Source organism: Onthophagus taurus, chromosome 7 (genome assembly GCF_036711975.1).
Source record: "Onthophagus taurus isolate NC chromosome 7, IU_Otau_3.0, whole genome shotgun sequence".
Taxonomy (NCBI): Eukaryota; Metazoa; Arthropoda; class Insecta; order Coleoptera; family Scarabaeidae; genus Onthophagus; species Onthophagus taurus.
In genome coordinates, this window is record NC_091972.1 from 16821830 (window position 1) to 16835942 (window position 14113).

General features: G+C 31.4%; 2 protein-coding genes across 3 annotated transcripts in view; one reads left to right on the forward strand and one right to left on the reverse strand.

Annotated features, from left to right (window-relative positions):
- The window catches only part of LOC111425984 (Dipeptidyl peptidase 10), a 77436-nt gene extending 75430 nt beyond the window's left edge, over nucleotides 1–2006 (forward strand). Inside the window, exon 13 of one of the 2 annotated variants that reach the window (XM_023060346.2) lies at nucleotides 324–2005. In XM_023060346.2, coding sequence (XP_022916114.1) covers nucleotides 324–461 — 138 coding nt within the window. In that variant the 3' untranslated portion in view covers nucleotides 462–2005. Of the gene's footprint in view, nucleotides 1–323 lie in introns of both variants that reach the window. The other variant, XM_071197347.1, reaches the window with a different exon arrangement.
- On the reverse strand, nucleotides 1990–13490 carry LOC111426068 (phenoloxidase-activating factor 1). The gene is made up of 8 exons (XM_023060451.2): nucleotides 13374–13490; nucleotides 7610–7739; nucleotides 7361–7554; nucleotides 7189–7297; nucleotides 6954–7135; nucleotides 6772–6864; nucleotides 2310–2497; nucleotides 1990–2230 (listed from the first exon to the last, which is right to left on the reverse strand). The coding sequence occupies exons 1-8, from the start codon at nucleotides 13444–13446 to the stop codon at nucleotides 2111–2113; spliced, it is 1089 nt and encodes a 362-aa protein (XP_022916219.2). The 5' UTR covers nucleotides 13447–13490; the 3' UTR covers nucleotides 1990–2110.
- Nucleotides 13491–14113: the final 623 nt, after the last annotated feature.

The window sequence follows — 14113 nt, forward strand, 5'->3', positions numbered from 1 at the left end:
TTTAGCTATGAACCTAGAAGTTGAACTTTATCTTTAGGTAACCCTAAATCCCTGATTATATACCTATATTAAATATTAATAATTATTAATATAAATATACAGTGTTCGACAAAAAGTCTGCAACATCCTTAATTTTCTTTTTTTTTGATCTATAACTTTACCTGACAATGCCGAGACACTACAATATGATGACCAGTTTCAGGTTGATAAAATGTTATTCATTGAGCCCCTACTTTGATTAAAACCGAGGCGAAAATAATCAATATGATAGAAATTAAAATAAATAATTATATTGTTTGTGGTAAATTAAAATTTTCTTTTAGATTTATCCTGATGAAAGTCATGGTTTGGGAGGAGTAAAACGTCATTTGTATAAAAGTATGGGTCAATTTCTTGACGACTGCTTCCGAAAACAAGTTCCACCGGAAATGAAAACGGGCCTTCGAAACGACATTGAATAAATTTTTAATTACGAAAAAAACTTCATCTTCATTAATAACGTTGTAAATCGCATTCGCATCAAATCAGTATTGAATTTGAGTTGATGGAAAGATTAAAACATGGAAAACAGGGAAGTAACAAAATTATCATCAAGTATGATAGTGATGAAAGTGCCAAACGTTGTTTAAAATCTCGTTAAAAAGAAATGTATACATCATATCCTCGTATCGCTCCAGGTATTAACGTTCAAAATAATCATAACAGAGCAATATTTGTATATATTATATATTATGGAAGGTGGTGGTTGCGAAAATGATTTTATTAAATTACTAATTCAAACACAATGAACTTTAGATTTTTGCATTATCAAATTTAATCACTTAAAAATTATTCATTAAATAGCATTTGCAATTGTTATTACTACTGCACGAATTGAGTGTAATTTACTTAAAAAAAGTAAAAAAAAATAAATAGGGAAAGGCTTTTAACGCTTTTATTGTTAATTCATTTCCGCAACCTCCAAAAAACGTCTAAATATACCTCTTTTCTTCCGATAACGTCTAAAAAAATTAATTAATTGAAATGGACGAAGTCAAAGAAAAAAGATAATTGCGTAAAATCATAGCTATATTGTGAATAATTAACTATTAATAAATTAGCTAGTAATAACGCCAGACCAAGTATTTAAAAAAGTAATTTATTCGTAGTACTGAATTAGAATAGAAACGTTATTATCAACAACAAAAAAAAAATCATAAAATTAATTATAATTATTAAACATTTTGAGGTTCTAAAACATTTCGCTTACATTTTATCTTCTTATACGAAATCACTTTTGTCGTTTCTTATTCACTTTATTTTCCCAAAAGAAAATATATACAAAACAAAATTATTTATCCTTTTGATGTTGCTCTAAAAACTTGGGTCCAACTAAATGTTGTATAGACCAAAGATGCTAATCGACGAAGTTTAAAAATTTACTTGAAAAGATTTCTAACAAGGCCGGAGTTTAAAACTTTTTAAGTAACGTTTCGAAATTTCGTTGTTATTAAACCTTTGGTCGTTGTTAAAAAAAAGAAGTGATAAACTTGTTATAAAGAAAAACGCAGGAAGTGATTTAAGTAAGTTTTTCGTCATAATACGAAAAACAAATGATACGAGAGATTAAAAATATATTATAAATTAAAAAAATTAAATTTTTAAGGGTGGTATTAGACACTATTGAGATGAAAATCTTGTTAAAAAGTTACTTGATACAAAGAAATAGAAGGATAAAAGTTGCCTTTTCTCAATATTCGTTTTATTTTTCATGTACATTGTGATACTTTCGTCTTGTGCTCCCACTTCTGGGGTAAACTATTCATTATAAGAGGTGCGGATCTCGTATTTTTCTAAAGCACCATGATGTCCTTGAAATTTCCACGGAATAAGAACACCTTTCAAATAATACCATTATTTCTATCATTCTCATGTTGCTATAGTTCTTGTTGATATAATTAATTGTACATAAATAAAAAGGCAGTCATTTAATATAGTTAATAAGACGCATTAAATTTGATCCTTTTAATAGTACTTTAAAATTAATAATAAATTTATTAGAATAAAAACGTTTTTTTTATTTATTTCTAAATTCCTAAATATTCTTAAATATCAAAGTGTTTAAAAAAAATCAATTATAAGAAAGTGGAATATTTTCTTTTATCCATTGAGAATATTTTCTAACATCTACGTAAACACTCGGTACTCCAGGAGCTCCACACTGATCGGAACCAAACGAGAGAATTCCGACCTGGAAAAGGAAAAGGGTGAAGTAATCTTGTTATCAAAAGTACGTAAAAACCCATTAACGACCCGATTACCGGTTTTACCTGGTAATGGCTATCTCCTGATCTCGTTAGCAAGGGAGCACCTCCGAAACCGCTACAAGCGTCCTTTCCCGCATCTCCTCCAGCACATAATTGATCGTCCGATATCGGTAAAGTATTCCCATAAACGTTTTTACATTGCTGTAAGTTAACTATTGGCACTCTTATGGATTGTTGTCTAGGTGGAGTATCTAAAACGATGTGTTAAATGTAAATTATATTTTCTGTTTTAGTGTAAAAAAGTCTTATGCATCTAATTAAGTTTTGTTATTAAATTGCTGGTCTCGTCCAATCTTCAACAAACGATTAAATTTATCTATATAATATAGAGTAACATATTGGGTTAGTGAATCGTTCGGTTTTATTTTACAAATCGTAAATTACCGAATCTTCACTCAATGGGATTTGTTCAAAAATTTAGAACTTGGATACCTCACGAGCTTACCAAAAACAATAAAGAAACTGGCCTTCAAATTGCAACATCTCTCTCATCACCGAGCAACACGTGGGCACAAGCATCGTTTTTGTACCAAATCGTCACGGGAGATGAGAAATGGTAAAAAAGAGATGAAAATGGCTTATACGTCAATATGAAACAAAGAAAAGACTGGGTGGTCCCAGGAGATATGCCGAAGTCGAGAGTCAAGCAGGACCTCCACCCACAGAAGACCATGATTTGTATATGATGGGACTGGGAGGGTATGGTGCATTAGGAGATGCTCGAGAAGAACAAGGAACTCTATATTGCTTAAAGCACCGTGTAAATAAAGCAATTCAACTGAAGAAACCCAATCGACAAGGCCAAAACATATTGCTTCACAACAATGCCAGGAACCACGTTGCAAAAGTCGTCAAAGTCACACTCCAAAAGCTAGAATGGGAGGTTCTTCAGCATCCGACGTACTCTCTGGACCTTGCGCCAACGGATTACCATCTTTTTCCCTGCCTATTAAACCAAACGAGAGGCCCTATCTTCGACAACAAAAAGGTACTCGAAAGCTGACTCAATAACTGTTTCGAAACCAGACTGGGTGATTTCTGGCGAAACGGAATCAACAAATTAATCGAAAGGCGGGAGCAGGTAGTAGGCTCCTATTCTCCGTTATTGGTAGTAGCCAATAACGGAGAATACAATATTGATGGATTTTTTGTTATAATTATGGTGTTTTGATCAATAAAACAATTTTTTTTTAAAACCAAATGAACTTATTCACCAACCCAATAGTTATAAAGAACACAAATCTGTCCCATCTTGCATCACTGCCAATTGACGATGAGTTTAAGACTGTCAGATTTGATTACAAGTATTTTTAGCTGACTTAGCCCGCAAGCGACTTCAGGGTATTACACATAAATTTTATCTTTCCTATGGTTGATGGGTTGCTATCAATAATTGTCAATATTGAAAAGTATCGTCTGCAAACGATCTTTGACGATAACCTTAAGACTGTGAGTTTCAACTAAGTACAAGCATTTTTAGTTGACGATCTATGACAGTTGCTCACAAGTGACCTCGATACATTACACATAAATGTTATTGCTGAGGTATGCACATCACCTTTTTGAGTGATACAGTAAGTATTAACGTGTAGCCACGAAAGTTTCAACTATGAGATTACAGGGCCTCGGTCATAAGCGACCTCGGCCTTAAGTTGTAAAATTCTATTTCCCAAATGGTTGATGTGATACTGTCAATGTTAATGTTGCTATACATCGCCCGCAAGCGAACTCGACTTTCACGATGAGCTTACGACTTTTCTAGATAATCTTTCAGGATTTTCAAAGATAATCAAGTACTTCCAGAAATAACCAGAGATTAATAAAATATTTTCAATTTATAATGATTTTATAAGAATTTCCAGAAATATTTAGGGATTCGTAAAGATACCAGAAATGTATATCGACTTCAAGACATTTCTTGATGTTTCGTAGGTATTTCCAAAGATAGCATCTCCATTCCAACATTTTTCAGGGATTTTTAGGCATTTCTGGAAATTTAGAAATAACTGCCATGAACTTCCAATAAATTACTTAGAATTCCAAAGAATATTTAGGGATTTCTAAAGATATCCAGATATTTTTAAAGTTCACAAAATATTTTTGAAAAATGTTCAAGATATACTAAGATATTCAGATACTTCCAGGAATTTCTAGAAATAATTAAAAGATTTTCAAGGGTTTTGTAAAGATATGGAGAAATTTCTAAGACTGCGAGGATTTTATATGGTATTCCAAAGACATTCAGAGATTTCTAATAATTTCTAGGGATTTCTAGGCATTTCTTGAAATATATAAACGATTTTCAAGAATTTTAAGAAAATTACTTAGAATTTCTAATAATATTCAGGGATTTCTAAAGATATATAGCTATTCTTTACGATCTCAAGAGATTCCTAAAGAATGTTTAATGATTTTCAATGATATTTAGGCATTTCCTGATATTTCTGGAGATTAATAAGATATTTTCAAGGTTTTCAAGAGAATATCTCGACATTGTCAAAGGTATTTACTACGTCCCAATAAAATATAGAAATTACTAAGGATTTTAAAAGATTATCCATGGATGCTCAGGGATTTATAAAAATAACAGAAAGTTTTCGAAATATATCCAATGACATCTGAGGGAGTTCTAACAATTTCTACATATTTAGCCATTCCTAGAAATTTACAATTAATTTTCAAGGATTTCAAGAGAATTACTTACAATTTACAGGAATATTTGGTATTTCTAAAGATATTCAGGCATTTCGTGTAAAACATGGTGTAAAAGAGTTACACCTGAAGATTAGCTGACAGTTCAAGGCTCTTCTGGAAAGTGTTTAAAAATTTTCTGAGATAATCGGGTATTTCCAGAAATAACTGGAAATTAACAAAATATTTTCAATGATTTCAAGACAATTTCTTAACATTTTCAAAACTATCTTGGAATTCCTAAAGCTATTCAGGTACTTTTAAGTTCTTCAAGCTTTTGTGGATAACCTTTAAGGATTTTCAAAGATAATCATCAAGTACTTCCAGAAATAACCAGTGTTAAATAAAACATTTTCAAAGGTTTCAAGAGAATTTCTTGTTATTCTCAAGGCTATCTATAGATTTGCAAAGGAATAGAACAATTTTGAATGACTTAAAAAAAGATTTTCCATAAATTTTTAGTGATTCGTAAAGATATTAGAAATTTATATTGATTTCAAGGCATTTCTTGATGTTTTGTAGGTATGTACAAAGACATCCTCTGTATTCCAACAATATTCAGGGATTTTTAAACATTTCTAGAAATTTACAAATAACTTTTATGAACTTCAAGGATATTGCTGAGAATTCCAAAGAATATTTAGAGATTTCTAAAGAAATCCAGATATTTTTATGGTTCCCAAAATATATTTGAAAAATGTTTAAGGATTCAAAGAGAGTTTTAAAAGATTTTTTAACATTTTCAAGGACGTGTTATAGGGATTTGTAGGCATTTATTGAAATTTGTAAACGATCTTCAAAAATTTTAAGACAGTTACTTAGAATTTTCAAGAGTACATTGGGATTTCTGAAGATATCTAGCTATTTTCAAGGATCTCCAAGCATTTAGGGAAAATTATCATGTGTTTTCAGAGATAGTCAGGCATTTCCAGAAACTTCTGGAAAGACTTCAGAGATTTTTAAAGATTTCAGGAAGTTCTGTAACCTTTTCCAAAAATATTTATCGCTTTTTATCGATTCCCAGAGATTTCTAGGCAATTCCAAAGCTTAACAGAAGCTTTCAATAGATTTCAAGAACACTTAATAGCATATCTAAGTTATTATTACATCGTTCCAAATTTCTCGTGTCTAAAAGTTTCTAACGATTCCTACTGCTTCTCAAGGATATTCGGGACTTTTCTAGTTGTTTCTGGAAGATTTTCATGGATTTCTAAGCTTTTCAAAAATTTCCATGGATCATTTTCAGAACATTTATGTTTTCTGGAACAATTTCAAACATTTCAAAAAGTTCCCAAAAGTTTATTCCAATGACTTTTTTAGGAAAATTTCACGATTTCATAAAATGCCTAAGATAATGTAAAGATGATCAGGAATATCAAAAGTGTTGCAGAAGTTGTAATCATTTATTTAGTGATGAAATAACAATATGAAAATATTTCGACCAAATATTTGTTTACTTAATATTTCTGTTATTTCATAAATATTATATTAAATTAACTAAAGTCTTTTAGAAAAAATTGACCCGAAATGAACAAATAATTAAAATGAGTCACCTTAAACGACGAATAACGAAATAGATATCAAAGATCAAGGCCAAAAATAATAAAATTGTGTTATTTGCTATAATAAAATAAAAACCTTTCTGATTCAAAAACGTCTATCATAATAATTTAAATCTATTCAAATTAAATCCTTTTAAAAATCAATCGATAATAGTATCTTTTAAGAGTTTATACCAGCAATTTATAGCTTATAAATAAATGAATACACATACCACGTTGTCCGGCTGCTTTTCCCCATCCAACTAAAACGTTATTGTTGGTAGGTTCTAACCATGTTTCCGGCAAGCATATCGGTTGTGTGGTAACTGTGGAAAGAATTATTCAAATCACAAATGAACATTATCGATTCGATTCGGTTTTATTGAATCGGTTCGATTACATTATGACCACTCACCCGTATAGTTAAGGTTTTGTCTCAAAACTAAAAGGGCAATGTTGTGTTGATAGGTGTCCTTTTGATATCCTGGATGGACAACTACGTGGCTTATTCCGACATCTTTCGCCGGTAAACCACAAAATTCTTCGCCACAATCGATATCGGTGTTCGTTAAATATTCACCTACGCGGACACTGTATCTATTTAAAAATGAAAATTATTAAACTTTAAAATCATTTTTTTTATTACTTACAATTTGAAATTTGTTGCTTTTGCTAAAGCACAATGAGCTGCTGTTAAAATCACTCTGTTACTTATAATCGATCCCGTACAAGGATATTTTATTTCTCCGTTTATTGAATCTATTAAAAACAGATTATCGGGGATTAGTTTTTAATATTTCACATTAAAAATTTTTAATTTACTTCTAAATCCCACCCGAGCAACAAAAGGATAAGCTCCAATTCCATCGTAATTGTATTCTCCCTGAATAGATGATTGACCACATTTGGTGTTTGCTTTGTCTCTTCTATCTTGAGCAATGTTATTATTTGAATCGTCGTAAGATGGGCAACAAACTAAACCCGATCCTTGAAAACCACAACCTAATTTTCCGATCCTATATAAAATTATTAAAGTAAAAGTAATATCAAAAAAAAATTAACTAATTTTACCTGCTACTTATTACACACTCGCTGTTAAGAACATCTCGAAGAATTGGGCAAGAAGATATTAGAACACATTGAGAGTTTGATGGGCAAAACGCAGTTTGTCTTAGAGTTCTGCTTGCTAGAGTAGCGTCGTCTAAATAGAAGCATAATAATATTATATCATCTTACAATTAGTTGGAAAGTAATTATATTTGTTGAAGGTAAAGACTATAAACATAAAAAATTTCATTGGTTATGTATACGAATATCAAGGGCAAAACGAACCGAGCGTTAAGTTTCCGCAATAACACGTTATTTCCAAACGAAATATACTCTCAGCACTGTTAAAATAAGTTATTAAGTTGAGTACACTGCAAATTTGGTTTTTAAATTAAGAAAAGTTAAAACCTCGTCCTTAATGATCCTTTAAAGTTTTAACTACTAATTAATAATTCATAATAATTATGTTTCTCAATTTTATTTTTATCTTATATCGTATAATGTTAGTAAATTAATGAATACTTGTGTTTTAAATAAACAAAATTTTTACTTATATACAAATTCAGCTTGTAAATATTTTTGATTTAGTTAACATAATTGTTAAAGTATATGTCATAATCGTTTTTAATTTTGTTTTCGTTCATAAACTTGTTTCTATACTAGTACCAGATTGTAAATCTCAACAAACTGCTTCATTTTGCAAATGCACAAAATCTTTAATAACATAATCCGTATATTCATCGGTGCAGGTACTTACAATAAAATACGTTGCCCATAAAAAAAGATGTTTGCAAATATAAATTCATATGCAATGGAACGCTAAACTTGATGTTATTAACAACATCTTTTGTGGCAAAAAAGTAACAGTATTAAAAAGATTCCCCGACGTTATCTCGAACGATCCTTAATATCGTCCGTGACATACCTTAACATCATTCCAAACATCTATCAATATCATCTCTTACAACTTTGAATATTGCCCAAGATACTTTTCAAAGTAGAATGGTTGAAATGGTGCTGTCAATGTTAATGTCACGATGAGCTTACGACTTTTCTGGATAATCTTTCAGGATTTTCAAAGTTAATCAAGTACTTCCAGAAATAACCAGGGATGAATAAAATATTTTCAATTTATAATGATTTTATAAAATTTTCCAGAAATATTTAGGAATTCGTAAAGATACCAGAAATGTATGCCAACTTCAAGGCATTTGTTGATGTTTCATAGGTATTTCCAAAGATGAAAAATTGTTGGAATAGGGGCTATTCCAACAATTTTCAGGGATTTTTAGGCATTTCTAGAAATTTACAAATAACTGCCATGATCTTCAAAGGAAATTACTTAAAATCACAAAGAATATTTAGGGATTTCTAAAGATATTCAGATATTTTTAAGGTTCCCAAAATATTTTTGAAAAATGTTCAAGAAAATTTTAAGATATATAGGTACTTCCAGGAATTTATAGAAATTATTAAAAGATTTTCAAGGGTTTTTTAAAGATATGATTTTATATGGTATTCCAAAGACATTCAGAGATTTCTAACAATTTCTAGGGATTTCTTGAAATACATAAACGATCTTCAAGAATTTTAGGAAAATTACTTAGAATTTCCAATACTATTCATATGATATTAATTCCTACCATCCTCTACATTATCCCAAATATTCCTCAATGTTGTCTCTGATAACCCTTAACTATCTGATATCACTCCTCATCGTATGTGTTCTCCCTCACTATCATTCGTAAATATTTTCAGTGTGGTTTCTTGCCTCTCTCAATATCGACTCTGTTATTCTTTAATATCACTTCAGCTAACCATCAATATCGTCCCTAACACCCTTGAACTGCGTCTCAGACATCACTTAATATCCCTAACATGCGTCAATATGATCTCTAACATATCTTATCATCGTGTAGGGTATCTCTCAATATCATTCCAATCACCTCTTAATATAATCTCAAACATCCCTCAAAATGGGTTTTGACAACTCTAAAATTTGCCCCTGTGATTCACCAATATCATCTCGAACATCTTTCAACATCCTCGTAAACATCCTCGCTGTCGCCCCATTACATCGGTCCAAATATACCTGAATATTGTCTCTGTCAACCTTTATCATCGTACCGGACATCCTCAATATCTCATTTGATATCTTTCAATATCATATAGAACATCCCTCAATATATAGGGAATCATCCCTCAATATATAATATATAGGGAACATCCCTCAATATATAGGGAGGGATGTTCCCTATATATTGAGGGATGATTCCCTATATATTAGTGTCATCTTTCGTACATCATAACATAATCTGAATGATCCCCCAGTACTTCCTATTATAACACCCAATAAAATTATCATAGGCACTTTTCAACATCGTCTCGGACATTCTTCTATATCGTTTCTCACACACAATGTAGAGACATTATTCCGGATATCCCTCAATAATGTTTGTTGTTCGGAATATCTCGCAATATCATCCTTGCCAATCCTTGCATCAAACATCGTTCAAAATTGACTCTGGTATACTTCCACATCAACTCGACATTCCTTGATATTCCTTGACATTCCTTCGGTATTCTTCGGTGTCTGGCCTGCCCCAAAATTATTCCTAAATAGTTTCTGTAACGGCAAGCACCATAGTCAACCTTCATTATGAAATGTAACCATGTAAAAATTATTATTTATGTACTCATATTTTGTCCTAGAATTCAATCCACGAAAAAGTCCGTCGTACTATCTTCGATACATTTCACAACATTTCTCATTCAGGGATTCATGCGACTCACTCTATTCTACTCTTCATTCGCGGCTATTTTTGGAGAAAATCTTGCCTTCGTTGTCAAAAATCAAAAATACACAAACAGAAAAGATCACCGATTCAAAAATTTACAGCTTCGATAGGTAGGTAGATTTGAGCGTATTCATTTAGATCCTATTGGCTCTTTTCCACCTTCGCTAGGTTACTAACATTCTGACCGTAATAGAACGCTTTACACGCTGATCAGAAGCTTTCCCTGTAAAAAATATGTCAGCAAACACAATCGTTATTACTCTCATGCATTAGTACCTTTTCAGAATCGGTATTCCACACACTATCACATATGATAGAGAAAAAAATTAGAGTCTCAATTTTTTTCTCAATTTAATAAATTACTTGAATCAAAACAGACTCTCAATACCATACCTGACCTCTCTCAACGTCGTCTTGGAAATATCGTCCCTAGCACCCGTCAATTTTCCAATATCATCTCATATTTCTCAATATTATGTCACACACCTTTCAACGTCGTCTCTGTTAGCTCTATCACGCCTCTTCATCGTTGCAAATATCATTCAACATTATCGTTGGCAAATGGCATCCATAAATATAGTCCGGACAGTCCTCAATATTTATTGTAACATCGTTTAACATCGAATTTTTTAACATCGATAAACTTCCCTCAATATAATTCTTGGAATACCTCAACATCACCCCGCTCATCGCTGAGTATCATCCAGAACACATCAGATCGACGTCTCTTAATATCATACCTGTTACCTCCAGCAACCTAACCCAACTCAACCCATCTTTCAACATCCTCCTGGTCATAGACCAATAACCTAGTCGCACTCCAAATATCGTCTCGGCGATTCCTCAATATCTTTTCGATATGCTATATTCAACGTCATCTCGGGCATCTCTCAATATTATCTTTTCAACCTCAGATCTGTCACTTCTCTACATCGTCTCTAATATTTTGTTTGCTTCTGGAAAACCTCAACATCTCTCAATATCATTTCTATCATATCCCTGAATATAACTCCAGATACACATGGATATGCCTTAACATCAACCCTGATATTTTTTTCCATCCAGTATTTGATATTTTCCAACATTATTCCCAAATATTGCACATAGGCTGCCTTAACACAGCCCCTGATGCCACCCTACATCATCCTTGATAGTTCTCAATGTCGCAATATCTTGCAATTTCATTCATAACTGCATTCTATATTGTCCCTAATAACCCTCATCTCTCGCTTCTCCCAATATTACCTTAGACATCCCTCAATATTCTCTCTCACATCTATTAACGTTAAATCCAGCGTTCGTCAACATCGTTGATGAACTATTCAACAATGAATAACATCGCTCCGTATCGTATTTAGCCTCCCTCAGTATCATTCGTAACCACTTTAATATCGCTCCTGATTCCTGATCTTGTTCAATACCGCTCGTAACTAGCTTTAACATTGTCACCTTTCTTCATTACATTATCTGTTATCTACGAAAATTCTTCCAGAGCAGTTTGAACGTTGTTTCTAACCCCAACTCTGTCCTTGAACTCCTTCAAAATTGTACCTAACCACTTTCCGCTCCCCAAAACATTGATTTCCACATCTATCAATATCATTGTATCAACATAGATGTTGAATTTTGCTGGGTATAAACGTAAACAAAACGTATATCAATAATTTTCTGTGTGGTTAATAAAAAAATCACTACAGAGACTACTGAACCAGACTAAAACCAGACTAAGAAATCAGATAATCGGCCGTTTGCAGCCTCGGATTCATCAAGTGAAGTTTTAGATCTTTTAACTAATTAAGACGAGGTCGCATACGGGCGAAGATCACTGCTTAAAATCATATAAACCTTAATCTGGCCATCATATAGTAGCGGTGGAGATCTTTTGACTAATGAAGCTGAGGTCGCTTGCGTCCGAGGTTCGATGATTAATATCATATTTACTTGAAATTAGTCTCCACATTGTAGTGCCTCGACTGCAAAAGATCTCGGCTTTATCAGATGAAGTTATAGATGTCTTACTTATAGATGTAAGCCGAAGCTCACTGATTAATATCATATCAAGCTGAAACCTGTAAGCGTATTGGTGACCATATCGTTGTCAGAGAAAGAGTTTTACAATAAGAAGGTAATGTTACAATAATACCAATAATATTCAATACATTATTTGATTTATCTATTGAGATTGTTCTAAATGTGTTCAAATATCTGAATTGATTAATCTGATGCAAGAGAAAACTGTGCCAGATATTTTGCTACAGATAGCTAATCACGGTGATTTTAAAAGCAATGAGATAGAATGAGTATAGAATAAGATGCACCTTATAAGGATCTTCAGGATAAGACGTATACGCATTGTACCTGCGTTATCAAGAACTCAATAATGTTAAAACTGTCACATATTAAATAACTTTAAATAATAACATGTCTGGATTGTCCGGATTTTTAATAACACTCCCGATCCCGGATAATCGAGGTTTTCATTTTTTTTAAATTTTATGTTGAAGTTGTAATGATAAGAACGTATTGTTATTACTTTGTTTTAAATAATAAAGTTATTGTAAATTAAAAGTAAAAGTGGTCGTTATGCATGGAAAAGTTCAAATTGAAAAATTGTCATAATAGAAATGATGATAATAGAGAATGAAATCAAAAAAGCGTGTATGCTCCAGTTATTTCTATTCATTGATATTTGAATGTATATTTTTTAAGTGAAAATGAAGTAAAATTAGAAAAACCCAAACGAAACACCTCAGCAATTAAAATCATCGTATTTATTTCTCAATTCTCCAATTATCTTAATTATTCGTGGAGGCAATGAGAAGATTAAAAAATAAAAATACATCCGTAATTGAAGTTTCTTGTTAAAGATAAAAATAATCAAGTTAATTCCACAAAAAGAAGAACTTTCCAAAATTTAACAAAAATAGATTTTATAAATATATTTTAAATTGAAAATAAAAAATTCGAATAATAAATTAATTAATACTCACCAGTTAACGATAATTGTAGAAAATTGAGTAAAACTAGAACAATATTAAAATAATTTCCTCCCTTAAACTTCATGATGAAAATGTGAATGTATGCAAATTCAACTATATAATGATGCCAGTGGACTGTGAACAATGATTTAAAACTATCGTCCTTCCACTAAAAAAACTACTCTACCCCACTACTAAACGATTCGACAATTTTGCAATTTCAAATTGATATTAAAAGTAAACGCACGTAGAGGACATCTCATTCCAATTTTTTTACTCACACACTTTATTAATCATTAATTCTTTAAATATGCGCCAAATCATTTTGAAACATCTTTAATTTTTAATCATTTTAAACTATTTCATTGCTCAAATCAAATTTGATTCACTAATTGAAATTCTTAACAGCGTTTTATATAATAATCCTTGATTACATATGGAACGTTGAGAAGGTCGATTCGAGTTGATATCAAAACAATGGGTAATAAAATAAAATATTTGTGTATTCCGGAAAAGAAAATCTTAATCTGTGTCATAAAAGAATTTAAATGTTTAAATTAATTAATTGATTTAACATGCAAAACACGAAAAGACTGTTAATGAAATTGTAGGAGGTATAAAATGTTTCTTTAATTTGTAGCACAATAAAAGGACTAAAAAAAACATTAAAACTTTTAGTTCTGATAAGAAATCTGTATAGCAAAAAGTCATTATCGTTATAATTAGGATAAAATAAACTCTCATCATTTTTA